Source organism: Lithobates pipiens, unplaced genomic scaffold (assembly GCF_037356315.1).
Source record: "Lithobates pipiens isolate NorthernLeopardFrog02 unplaced genomic scaffold, aLitPip1_a1.2 Scaffold_27, whole genome shotgun sequence".
Classification (NCBI taxonomy): Eukaryota; Metazoa; Chordata; class Amphibia; order Anura; family Ranidae; genus Lithobates; species Lithobates pipiens.
In genome coordinates, this window is record NW_027507788.1 from 1,811,833 (window position 1) to 1,825,913 (window position 14,081).

At 48.3% G+C, this 14,081-nt stretch overlaps 1 protein-coding gene across 1 annotated transcript in view; it reads left to right on the forward strand.

Moving 5' to 3' along the window:
- Nucleotides 1-13,803, forward strand: part of USP48 (ubiquitin specific peptidase 48) — a gene marked incomplete at its 5' end in the record, with an annotated part of 36,847 nt that extends 23,044 nt beyond the window's left edge. Inside the window, 7 exon segments of the mRNA XM_077455977.1 lie at nucleotides 1,049-1,155; nucleotides 1,246-1,350; nucleotides 4,676-4,834; nucleotides 8,277-8,402; nucleotides 8,519-8,567; nucleotides 12,048-12,074; nucleotides 13,417-13,803. Of these exon segments, the coding sequence (XP_077312103.1) occupies nucleotides 1,049-1,155; nucleotides 1,246-1,350; nucleotides 4,676-4,834; nucleotides 8,277-8,402; nucleotides 8,519-8,567; nucleotides 12,048-12,074; nucleotides 13,417-13,439 (596 nt within the window).
- Nucleotides 13,804-14,081: the final 278 nt, after the last annotated feature.

Sequence of the window (14,081 nt, forward strand, 5' to 3'; positions counted from 1 at the left end):
ACCAAACTTTCTTTACCCACTTGGTGCCCGTACATCACTGCCTGCTTCAGGGTTTGGGGCACGCACATTTTCTGAGACACTGGCTGCAGTGGGTGTGCTGGTCTCCGGCGCAGGAACGATCGGGCTCTGGGGTGCTGGTGCACTACAAGAGGTTTTTCACCTTCAATACATAGAATGTGAAAAACCATGAGGGTTTACAACTACTTGAACCCCTTCCCAGCCAGTGTCATTAGTACAGTGACAGTGTATAGTATTAGTTGTGATCAATGTATTGGTGTCACTGGTGTTGTCAGTCAGTGTCAGATTTCTCGCTGCACTATCACAGTCTCATTATCGGTCTCTGATCACCGCCATTACTAGTATTTAAAATAAAAAAAAATGAATAACAACAAAAATTCCAGTATATTTCCCATAGTTTGTAGACGATAAAACTGTCACGGACCAATCCATATACTCTTATTGAGATTTTATAAAAAAAATAAAAAATTTAGCAGAATTCATGTTTTTTGTATTTTTATTGGATATGTTTTATAACAAAATAGAAAATATCTTTTTTATTTTTTCTAAATTTTCGTTTATCACAAACATAAAAAAACAACTCCCCCCCCCCCCCCCCCAGTGTTGATCAATTGCCACCAAAAGAAAACTCTTGTGTGAAAAATGATACAAATGTAATTTGTGTACAGCGTTGTATGACCGCGCAATTACCAGTTAGGGTAACGCAGTGCTGAATAGCAAATTATGGCCTGGTCACTCCATTCCCTTTAGTTATGTCCCAGCTGAATGTTGGGTTTATGTCGGAGTGTGTGCCCGCCGCCCCCCGAGGGCGGTAGTTGTCATGTTGGGTCTATGTCGGGCTGTCTGTCCGCTCCCCCCGGCTGTAGTTGTCATGTAGTAGGGTCCCAGCTGAACGTTGGGTTTATGTCGGGCTGTCCCCCCCCCCGGGGGTTGTAGTTGTCTCATTGGGTTTATGTCGGGCTGTGTCCCCCCCGGGGGGCTGTAGTTGTCACGTTGGGTTTATCTCGGGCTGTGTGTCGTCTTCTCTCAGAGCTTTGTCCGGAGTGCCGGGAAGGATTGCTGTGCCAGCAGGAGCGGGACCTGCGGGAATACGCTCAGGCCACCATCTACATCCATAAAGTGGTGGATAATAAAAAGGTGAGACGTGACTTCCTGAGATCTTCTTCTCCTGAGAAGAATTTCCTGATCTCTGACCCCCTCCCTTCCCCCATCCTCCTCCCTCTGCAGGTCATGAAGGAGGCGGCACCAGAACTGAATGTCAGCGGTTCTGACCCGGAGGATGAAAGAGAAGAGCCCAGACCAGAAGGGGAGAACGATCCGGACTTCCACCAGGTCAGAACCAGCATATTTATAACGTGGAATTTCCCGATCCTTGTCTGTCTGAGTTCTCATTGCTTCCAAAAATTGAGAGTGATGCGCCGGATTTCTAGTAAATCGATTGGCTGCGTCCTTTCTGATGTATTTTACAGAGATGTGTCCTGAGCACCTCCGACTTCAGGTCCGTATACAGCAGCGGCTCTCATCTCCTGTCCTCAGGACCCGCTAACAGGCCAGGTTTTCATAAGTGAAATGCATCCCAGGTGAGATCATTTGCTGCTCGGTGATTGCAGGATTCTAGTCTGCACCTCCCCCCAAGGTAATACATAAATCCTGGCCTGTTAGTGGGTCCCGAGGACAGGAGATGAGAGCCACTGATATAGAGGTGGGGATCTGCACTCGAGGAGGAAGTGCGACTGGACTACGGGGGAGGGGTTGGGGGATCACCGGTGTGGCTCTGCAGGGTCTCTCTGCCACAGGAACTGGTGAGACTCGAACAATCCAGTGAATGGATGACACGGCTGTGGAGGTGAAAGAAAGCCACAGTGAGACATCCTGTGATCGGTAAGGGGGGGTAGTTGGGCTTTGGGGGGGGAGGGGGTGGTGTATGTGAACATGCTTCATCGTATACCTGAAACGTGCAGAGCCATTCACACCACAGAAACGCAGTCCAAGTGCGTTCACATGCGTTTCTTCAAGTGTGTTTTTGATGCATTCCAGTCATTTTTTTTTTTTTTTTTTGCAGTTCTGTATTCTGGTACATTTTCAATGTGTTTTGTCACATTCCGGTGCAGTTCCTTGCAGAAACCTTCACTGGAACCGACTGCAGTGACTTTGCCTATGAAATCCATGTAACCCGTTGTCCATGCGCTTTTTGATGCAGAAAAAAAATGCACTGGACTGTATGGGATTTGAACCAGCATAAGCCACTTGCCTTCTGGAAGATTTACAATCCCCCGAACCCCCCCGCCCCCCCCCCCCCCCCCCCCCCCCCCGACCAGGGAATTTTTGGCGATGCGGTACTGCATTATTTTACCTGATAATTGGATGGTCGAGCGACGCTGTACCCAAATAAAATCGATGTCTCCCCCCCAGTTTTCTTTTGGTGATATTTGATCACATCTGCGTTTTTTTTTATTTGCTCTGTAAACAAGAGTGACGATTTTGAAAACAATATTTTTTTACTTTCTGCTGGAAAACATTCAATAAAAAAATAACATTTTCTTCATAGATTTAGGCCAGAATATATTCTGCTACATTTTTGGTAAAAAAAAAAAAAAAATCACAAGAAGCGTATGTATATTGATTGCTTTGCACAAAATTTATAGTGTCTACAAACTGGGCTTTTTTTATTTTTATTTTTTTCCTGGTAATGTCAATGATCAGGGACTGCTATATTGCAGCGGACAGTCTGACCCTAACGGACACTTTTGACGTTTTGTGGGGACCAGTGACACCAATACAGTGATCGGTGCCGCTGTATTAATGCCAATGGCTGAGAAGAGGTTAAATGGGGGCAATCGAAGGGTCAACTCTGCCTAACCTGTGTGTGTAGTGTGGGGGAGGTGCTTTTTCTACGGAAAGATATGGATCCACTTCCGTGCTTTGCAGAAACGCAGGATCCAGGCCTTCCCTACTGACAGAACAGCCACCTGCCTTGTTTACATGGACAGTTTTTTTTTTCTTTTTTTTTTTTTCTTGAGCCCCCTCTGTTCAGTAATAGCCCTCCACCACCAGTCACAGCCGGTGTCCTATCATATACTGTCCCCCATCGGATAGTGTCCAGTACACAGCACACACAGATTCCGAAAATACCCGAAGATGAACGGCGCCTGCGCCATGAGTCCAGATTCTATCCCCACCATCCGAGTGTATATAGAGTTGTTATATAAAAGAGCCGAGCGCAGCGAGGCTGAGCCCGAAGCGTGGCCCTCTAATTTTCCCAACCCTATGTCCGCTTGGATGGTGGGGCTACCGCCTCCACTCACCGCCCAGGCGGTGTTCATCTTCGGAGATTTTCCGAAGCTTGGTCTGCTCCGTACTGCGCATGCACGGGGCGGACACTATATGATGGTAGGACGCTATCTGCCAGAACACCGTCTCAGCACATCTATACGGATCAGTATCGGCAGACTTTGGGCTTTCATTGATGGATGTCGGGTTTGGGAGACTCCATGGATCCGGGTCGGGTGCAGATGACCTCCTCCTGACCTCCTCCTGACCTGCATTTGACCTCCTTCAAGTGGGTTTTGCTTTCCTGTAGACTTGCTTGGGATTGCTGAATCCATCGGAAGTGACCAGCAAGGGGAGGGTGCAGGTCTGCGCACATCGCTGTGCTTTATATATGTGCAAGTTGTGTGTTTTCCATATTGATAATTGATAATGCTGCCGGGGAAAGGCCCTGCTGCCGCAGCGCCGTGGCCGGGGGAAAGGCCCTGCTGCCGCAGCGCCGTGGCCGGGGGAAAGGCCCTGCTGCCGCAGCGCCGTGGCCGGGGGAAAGGCCCTGCTGCCGCAGCGCCGTGGCCGGGGGAAAGGCCCTGCTGCCGCAGCGCCGTGGCCGGGGGAAAGGCCCTGCTGCCGCAGCGCCGTGGCCGGGGGAAAGGCCCTGCTGCCGCAGCGCCGTGGCCGGGGGAAAGGCCCTGCTGCCGCAGCGCCGTGGCCGGGGGAAAGGCCCTGCTGCCGCAGCGCCGTGGCCGGGGGAAAGGCCCTGCTGCCGCAGCGCCGTGGCCAGGGAAAGGCCCTGCTGTAAAGTTTTCTGCAAGGAACTGCACTGGAATGTGATAAAACACATCAAAAATGCACCAGAATACATAACTGCAAAACAAGAGGGAAAAAATATAAAAATGACTGGAATGCATCAAAAAACACATTTGAAGAAACGCATGTGAACGCACTTGGACTGTGTTTCTGTGGTGTGAATGGCTCTGCATGTTTCAGGTATGTTCTGGGTGTACGATGAAGCATGTTCACATACACCCCCCCAAAGCCCAACTTCCCCCCTTGCCTATCACAGGATGACTCACTGTGGCTTTCTTTGGCCTCCACAGCCGTGTCATCCATTCACTGGATCACTTGAGTCCTACCAGTTACAGTGGCAGAGAGACTGCGCAGAGCCACGTGACTGGGGAAAGGCCCGGCGGCCGCGGCGCCGTGACTGGGGAAAGGCCCGGCGGCTGCGGCGCTGTGACTGGGGAAAGGCCCGGCGGCTGCTATATATCTCTGTGTGTTTTTATTCTACTTCTGTTCGGAGGCGGCAGTTTGCACCGCCATGCTGATTTGCTTTGTGGAAAGATTAGGACTTCTCTGTGAACCACAAACTCATCATATTCTATTGATTCAGGCGAACGGTGCAGCGAAGCGACAGAAGGTCTCCACCCAGGGGCAGGCAATGTCCTTCCAGAAGCAGGGAATTCGGCGGAGCACGCGGCACAGGAAGGTGCGAGGAGAGAAGGCATTGCTGGTCTCTGCTAACCAGACGTTGAAGGACCTCAAGATCCAGGTGACATACCTCCCCCTCCCCCTCCAGCCCGCTGACCTCCGGGGATTGTGGGAAATGTCAGATATTTATAGGGCTTTGCTGAATGACCGTTATCTCCTTGTAAAATTTCCAGACACCCAGCAGGTAATAAAACCCTCAGGAACAATGCCCAGTGTGCTGCCCCTTTCATCCTACCACCTGCCGCTTAGTGTGGGGCTCCTTGTGAGGGCCCCGGTGCCTTGATTGTTCCTGGTCACAGAGGGGCCCCAAGATATAAAAGATAACTGTCCTTCCTGGTGAGGGGTGGGGGAGGGGGTCCGCATTGCTGACCTCACTGGGAGGAATTGTGCACCTTCTGAAAAGGTTGTGTTTACCAAAACTGGTGCAGCCGTGCATGTCGGCCAATCGGCTTCAAACTACAGCTTCTTCAATGAAGCTTTGACAATAAAACCTGGAAGCTGATTGGTTTCTATGCAGAGCTGCACCAGATTTTGCATCCTCCAGTTTTAGTAAATCTCTGGCTTTTATCAGCCTCCGTACTGCCCTGACCCCTAAAAAAAAATCCCCCCCCCCCCAACCATTCACTTCCCCCTAGGGACACACCTAACCCTTTGATCACCCCTGATGTTAACCCCCTTTCCTGCCACTGTCATTAGTACAGTGACAGTGCATATTATTCCGCACTGATTACTGTAATGTCACCAGTCCCCAAAAGTGTCAGTTGGGCCCCTTTCACACTTGTGTGTCTTTTCCTGCGTCTTTGGACATTAGAGTCACATGACAAGTCATACCCAATGATTCCCATTCATATCTGTGCCACTTCAAAGTAGTCCCTGCACTACTTTGGTCCGACTTTTATACAAGTTGAGGCCCATAGACCTCCAAGTTTACACAGGCATTCCCTGAAATCGCGGCAGTGTGAAAGGGGCCTTAGTGTCCGATCTGTCTGCCGCAATGTCGCAGTCCCACTAAAAATCACTGATTACCGTCATTACTAGTAGAATTTTTTTTTTTTCATAAATGTATCCCATAGTTTATAACGTTTGTGCAAACCAATCAATATACGCCCATTGAGATTATATATATATATATATTTATTATTATTTATTTTTTATTAATTTTTTTTACCATATTTTATATCAGCTATCTGGTAAAAATAAGTGTGAAATGCAAAACTCTGGTGGGTGTAACAAGATGGGCGCTTGCCGCCTTCTCACTGTATCCTTACTGTGGATGAGTGTGGGGTGTAGCAAGATGGCGGTGGCGGCACGTCACTTCCATTACAAATTCTGACGAGTCGTCTAATCTGACGAAACTCTGTAGTTTGGAGAATCCTGAGGACCGGAGTGACGTCACTTCTTGTGTAGGGCGGACGTAAACAATTTTACTAAAAGAAAACAAATCAAGGAGTTTTTTTTATTTATTTTGATTTGATGCTTTCAAAAGTAGAGGAGAGATTGGCGCTCTTATAGACCCGGATCTCTCCATAGAGGACCCGTCCTCTTATTTCTATCACTAGGGATCTTCCTTGTATTAGAAATAAAAGTGATCAAAAAATGAAAGGAACAGTGCAACAACAAAAGCGCCCCCCCCCCCCCCCCCCCTTGTTCCTCCCCCCCCCCCCTCGCGATAAGAAGTGAAAACACTCGTATACATAAACGGCGTCCGCTGTGATCGTTTATAGCGAGAGCAATAATTATCGCACGAGACCTTCTCTGTAACTCTAAATTGGAAACATTTTTAACGCGTCGTCTATGGAGATTTGTAGTCACTGTATGTAATGTTTGGAGGTTCAAAGTCATTTTATATCAAAAATGCCGGATTTTTACTTGTAAATGAAAAGTACCAGAAAAGTCCGAGTCTGGAAGTGGTTGGGAGACGTGACTCTTTATATGGGGTCCTCGGCTCCGCCCCATCCTGGACAATATCTGCATGGAGTGTGCATATTCTCCCCGTGTGGGTTTCCTCCTACACTCTAAAGACATGCAGGGAGTTTAATTGTCTCCAGTCCAGATTGTGCGTAGTATGTGAGATTGGGATCTTAAGCCGCGTACACACGTGGCGGACTGTCTGGCCAACTTAGTCCGTCATACAATCCGACGGACAGTCCGTCCTACTTTCAAATGAACGGACTTGACCACACACGGATGCACAGACAGTCCGTCGAAAGCTTGCGCGATGACGTGTACAGCACGTACGACGGGACTAGAAATAGGAAGTCCAATACACAGCAAAGCAACCTTCCGCCGTGTAAATCCTTTCTGAGCATGCGCCATACTTAGTCCGTCCAACTTGCCTACTGACGAGCGGACTGTCCGCTGAAACCAAAGTTGGACGGACAGTATTACGGAAATTCCGAAATACTTAGTACACCAGACTGTCCGCTGAAAAAGTCCACTGAAGCCCACACACGAGCGGACTGTCCGCTGAAATGTGTTTCGGCGGACCAAGTTGGCCAGACAGTCCGCCCGTGTGTACGCGGCTTTAGATTGTCAGCTCCTCTGCGTGAGGGGTGGATGTGAATATACAGTGTGTGTGTGTATATATATATATATGTATGTATGTATATATATAATGTATGTATATATGTGTGTGTATGTGTGTGTGTGTGTGTGTGTGTGTATATATATATATATATATATATATATACCGTATTTGCCAGCGTATAAGACGACCCCCTATTTTGTCAGTGAAAACTTAGGTTTTGGGCTATACTCACCATATAAGACTACCACCCTTCGGAGGCAACACCATTTAAAAAAAAACAAAAACAAAAAAACACATCAGACTTAACATCAGAAAAAACTTGTGAACTACAAGTCCCAGAGATCCCACAATTGTCAGGCAGCAACAATGAATCCTCTCCTCCAAAGCCCCATAAATCATACCTGTATTTTTGGGGAGATCTGGAGCTGGATGTGCAGTACAGGATGCTTTGTTAATATGCAGATCGCCAGGTACACAGTATATGATGCTGTGTTAGTACAGTAGGGCCAGGAACTCTGCAGAATACAGTGTGAATACAATGTGCACCGCTAAGCCAATCATGGTAGGCAATGTATTTTACTAATCTGTTGATTATACAAAGCCTGTTCGGATTGGCAGAGGCTGTGACATCATCAGCCCGCGCCGCTCTGACTCATTGTACTGTATCCTGCTCGGATTGGCAGAGGTTGCTACTCCAATCCGAGCAGGCTTAGCAAGGCTGTATTCATCAACAGAGTGCATCGGCCGCCGGGATTGGCTGATCGGTGCATACTGTATGTATACAGTATTACCGAGCACTCGGCGGGCTGAAATCCATTGCGGCCACTTCATACCCGGCGTATAAGACGACCCCCACTTTTTGGCTGTGTAATTTAGGTGTAAAAGGTTGTCTTATACGCCGGAAAATACGGTATATATATATAATGTGTGTGTGTGTGTGTGAATCTATGTGATAACAGAACTCCTCCATCCGCAGATCATGCACGCCTTCTCGGTGGCTCCGTTTGATCAGAACCTGTCCATTGATGGGAGAGTGCTGAATGACGATTGCTCCACACTGGGGGCTCTGGGGATCGTTCCGGAATCTGTCATTGTGTTGAAGGTATTAAACCCCTTTTGTCTTCTATCCTGTAATAAAAGCTGCGGAGGTCTCTCTGTGATTGGATGCTGTAAAGCTGATTGATGGGCAGTAATGAGTCCGCTTTGTTTTCTTGTCAGGCCGACGAGCCGATTGCAGATTACTCAGCGATGGATGATGTCATGCAAGGTGAGTCAATGATGAGGTGTGTGTGTGTGTGAGGGGCCCGGGATTCCGGAACCTTCCCTGTGAGGGGCCCGGGATTCCCGAAACCTTCCCTGTGAGGGGCCCGGGATTCCCGAAACCTTCCCTGTGAGGGGCCCGGGATTCCCGAAACCTTCCCTGTGAGGGGCCCGGGATTCCCGAACCTACCCTGTGAGGGGCCCCTGACCTGTTGTCTCAGCAGCTCTTTATAGATGTTATCCAGCTGGGTTATGAAAGGACATTATATAGTGAGTGGGGGAAAAGGTCAGCAGATCTGAGTATTGAATGACGGAATTGCACAGCTGGGCCGGCGGTGTGCTCTTCATCCTTCTTTTTTTTTTATGTTTAAAAACAAAACCTTTCTCTCTTACACTGAGGTGGAGAGGTGAGGGGTTAGACCCCCTGTTGTGTTTTATTGCTGTCTGTTGGGAGATTCTCTCCCAACTGTTCTGTTTACCTTATTAATGGGGATGAGTGAGGAATAGTAATGTGGGGGGGGGGTGTATTTGATCTGGTGCCAGTTTTGTACATTTGCCCCACTGACAAAGAAACGATCGTCTATAATTTTATTGGTCGGTTTATTATAACAGAGAGAGAATCACAACAAAAATATCCAGAAAAACACATTTCCCAAAAAGTCAGAAATTGATTTGCATTTTAATGATTGAAATAAGTATTTGATCCCCAACAATCAGCAAGATTTCTCCCTCCCAGGTGTCTTCTATACAGGCAATGAGCTGAGATTAGGAGCACTAGGGATAATAGAAATATATAAACGTATAAATATCCACAGAAGCAATCAGATTCCAATCTCTCCACCATGGAGACCAAAGATCTGTCCAAGGATGTCGGGGAGAAGATTGGAGACCTACACAAGGCTGGAATGGGCTACAAGACCATCGCCAAGCAGCTTGGTGAGAGGAGACAACAGTTGGTGGGATTATTATTCACAAAATAACGATGGATCTCCTCGGTCTGGGGCTCCATGGAAGATCTCACCTCGTGGAGGATCAATGATCAGGAGAACGGTGAGGAATCCGCCCAGAACTACACCGGAGAATCTTCTCCATGATCTCAGCTGGGACCATAGTCACCAAGAGAACCATCGGTAACACACCGCGAGGGACTGAAATCCTGCAGCCTCCGCAAGGTCCCCCCGCTCAGGAAATCACATGTACAGGTCCCCCCGCTCAGGAAATCACATGTACAGGTCCCCCCCACTCAGGAAATCACATGTACAGGTCCCCCCGCTCAGGAAATCACATGTACAGGTCCCCCCGCTCAGGAAATCACATGTACAGGTCCCCCCGCTCAGGAAATCACATGTACAGGTCCCCCCCGCTCAGGAAATCACATGTACAGGTCCCCCCGCTCAGGAAATCACATGTACAGGTCCCCCCGCTCAGGAAATCACATGTACAGGTCCCCCCGCTCAGGAAATCACATGTACAGGTCCCCCCGCTCAGGAAATCACATGTACAGGTCCCCCCGCTCAGGAAATCGCATGTACAGGTCCGTCTGAAGATCACTAATGAACATCGAATGATTCCGAGGGGAACCGGGGGAAGGGTTGTGGTCAGAGGAGACCGAAATCCAGATCTTTGGCATCAACTCGCCGTGTTTGGAGGAGGAGGAATGCCGCCTATAACCCCAAGAACACCATCTCCCACCGTCATACATGGAGGTCCTATGACCCCAAGAACACCATCCCCCACCGTCATACATGGAGGTCCTATGACCCCAAGAACACCATCCCCCACCGTCATACATGGAGGACCTATGACCACAAGAACCCCATCCCCCACCGTCATACATGGAGGACCTATGACCACAAGAACCCCATCCCCCACCGTCATACATGGAGGACCTATGACCACAAGAACCCCATCCCCCACCATCATACATGGAGGACCTATGACCCCAGGAACACCATCCCCCACCATCATACATAGAGGACCTATGACCACAAGAACCCCATCCCCCGCCGTCATACATGGAGGACCTATGACCACAGGAACCCCATCCCCCACCGTCATACATGGAGGACCTATGACCCCAGGAACACCATCCCCCACCGTCATACATGGAGGAGGAGACATTATGCTTTGGGGGTGGTTTTCTGCTGAGGGGACAGGACAACTTTACTGCATCAAAGGGACGATGGATGGGGACGGGGCCATGCACCATTAAATCTTGGGTGAGAACCTCCTTCCCTCAGCCAAGACATTGAAGATGGGTCATGGATGGGTCTTCCAGCATGACAATGAACCTAAACACACAGCTAAAGCAACAAGGGAGTGGCTCAAGAAGAAACACATGAAGGTCCTGGAGTGGCCTAGCCAGTCTCCAGACCTTAATCCCATAGAAAATCTGTGGAAGGAGCTGAAGGTTCGAGTTACCAAACCTCATCCTGGAAACCTTCAGGACTTGGAGAAGATCTGCAAAGAGGACAAAATCCCTCCTAAGATGTGCGAACCTGGAGGCCAACTCCAAGAAACGTCTGACCTCTGTGATCCCCAACAAGGGTTTCTCCACCAACTACTAAGTCATGTTCTATGAAGGGTTCACATACTTATTTCACTCATTAAAATGCAAATCAATTTAAAATGTGTTTTTCTGGATATTTTTGTGATTCTCTCTGTTATAGTAAACCGACCAATAAAATGATAGATGATCGTTTCTTTCAGTGGGGGCAAACCAACAAAATCATCAGCCAATCGAATACTCCCCCCCCCCCCCCCCCACTCACTGTAATGAGAGCGAGGTATAATTATAATATTATTTTTATTGTTCCTCGCTCATATTATACCCCCTCCTCCTTCCCATTATATTTATTGTTATACATTCCAAATATTATTATTATTATTATTGTATTTTTTTATACCTCCCTCTCATTCCTATTATATTTTTTAAATATGAGATTGAGAAATAATCAATATAATGAGAGTGATGTACAATGATATATAACGGTAATGAGCGGTATAATGATAAATATAGGGGAGTGAGCGATGGGCGGGACATCCACACCCTTCAGCTGTCTCCATGCTGAGAATAGAGGACTTCCTGTGTCGGGGACATCGTTTTCTCAGACCGGAATCACATTGGATGAGTTTTTTCCCCCCATCCAAATCGCATGAATGTGAACGGCTTTCAGTGGAGCGGGGTCACACCTGTGCGGGGCGGTGGTGAAAAGGGTCCTGTGCGTTTTTCAGTCGGCTTGCGGTGTGACCCCTGACCTTAATCGGAAATCCCCCTCACATTGGAGGGAGATCCTTTCCCTTGTGTACAGGAAGTGACGGCAAATCTCCCTAATGATCGACAAATCTCCTCCCGTACTCCACACTATAGAGGGGGGAGGGGGATGTGTTATTTAAACTGATAAATCATTTATTAGAGAACTTCCACTTTTATCATCAGGAGATCCAAATCTTCATCTAATAATCTGTTCTGTTATTTCCCCCGCAGTCTGTATGCCTGAGGAAGGATTTAAAGGTAAGGAAAGAGCGTGTTACCTTTAACTACACTAACAATACCGCTTTGTACCACGCACCATGTGACAGAATACTGTACCCCGCTTTGTACCACGTGATAGAATACTGTACCCCGCTTTGTACCACGCACCGCGTGATAGAATACTGTACCCCGCTTTGTACCAAGCACTGCGTGATAAAATACTGTACCCCGCTTTGTACCAAGCACTGCGTGATAGAATACTGTACCCCGCTTTGTACCACGCACTGCGTGATAGAATACTGTACCCCGCTTTGTACCAAGCACTGCGTGATAGAATACTGTACCCCGCTTTGTACCACGCACCGCGTGATAGAATACTGTACCCCGCTTTGTACCACGCACTGCGTGATAGAATACTGTACCCCGCTTTGTACCACGCACCGCGTGATAGAATACTGTACCCCGCTTTCTACCACGCACTGCGTGATAGAATACTGTACCCCGCTTTCTACCACGCACTGCGTGACAGAATACTGTACCCCGCTTTGTACCACGCACCACGTGATAGAATACTGTACCCCGCTTTGTACCAAGCACTGCGTGATAGAATACTGTACCCCGCTTTGTACCACGCACCGCGTGATAGAATACTGTACCCCGCTTTGTACCACGCACCGCGTGATAGAATACTGTACCCCGCTTTGTACCACGCACTGCGTGATAGAATACTGTACCCCGCTTTGTACCACGCACTGCGTGATAGAATACTGTACCCCGCTTTGTACCACGCACCGCGTGATAGAATACTGTACCCCGCTTTCTACCACGCACTGCGTGATAGAATACTGTACCCCGCTTTGTACCACGCACTGCGTGATAGAATACTGTACCCCGCTTTGTACCACGCACTGCGTGATAGAATACTGTACCCCGCTTTCTACCACGCACTGCGTGACAGAATACTGTACCCCGCTTTGTACCACGCACCACGTGATAGAATACTGTACCCCGCTTTGTACCACGCACTGCGTGATAGAATACTGTACCCCGCTTTGTACCACGCACTGCGTGACAGAATACTGTACCCCGCTTTGTACCACGCACTGCGTGATAGAATACTGTACCCCGCTTTGTACCACGCACTGCGTGACAGAATACTGTACCCCGCTTTGTACCACGCACCGCGTGACAGAATACTGTACCCCACTTTGTACCACGCACCGCGTGACAGAATACTGTACCCCGCTTTGTACCACGCACCGTGTGACAGAATACTGTACCCCGCTTTGTACCACGCACCGTGTGACAGATTACTGTACTCCGCTTTGTAGAATGTATCGCTCTCCATGTTTTAATCGTTCTCGCGGTTTGTCGTTGTCAGGAACGGGTCTCCTGGGACATTAACGCTGCTAACCCCCCCGCAGTGGTTGCTGTAACCTGGAAGACGATGCCACAGAGAACCCCGATTCTGGCTCTTCCAGGGGGCCCCGGGCCCCTCTTCTACTCCGAATATTGCCTTACAATGAAGATAGCAGATTGCACTGAAGGACTGCTTATATAGAAGGAAGTACTCTACTTTTTATATGTAAATAAAGACGCTGGTGATGGGTGTGTCCGCCGTCTGCACATATATATATGTATAGAGATCTTGTTTACATTCTGTGTAATGTATCCCCGCAGCGGCTTCTGTCTGTAATATACAATTACTGTGCTGACATCTTCTGGCCTGCTTCAAAGTCATTCAAATAAAAAAAAATTAATGAGTTTTCTTCTGTCATCCATCGCTTTTTTTGTTTTTCAGTGTAATTGCTGCTAGTAATAATCGAATGTAAAATCCAGCAGACTGTATCCATCAACGTGGGTACATTCAGCCTGCCCATACACGGTTCAAACCTCAGCCGGTTCTGCTGAAATGTCTATGACCGGCTTTTAGTTACAATACGATTATTGTGAGGTCAGGTCAGTGACCGATTTCTAGAAGGATCCAAGTTTCTGAACTCTACCCATCCTGTGTGTGTGTATGTGTATATGTATGTGTATGTGTAT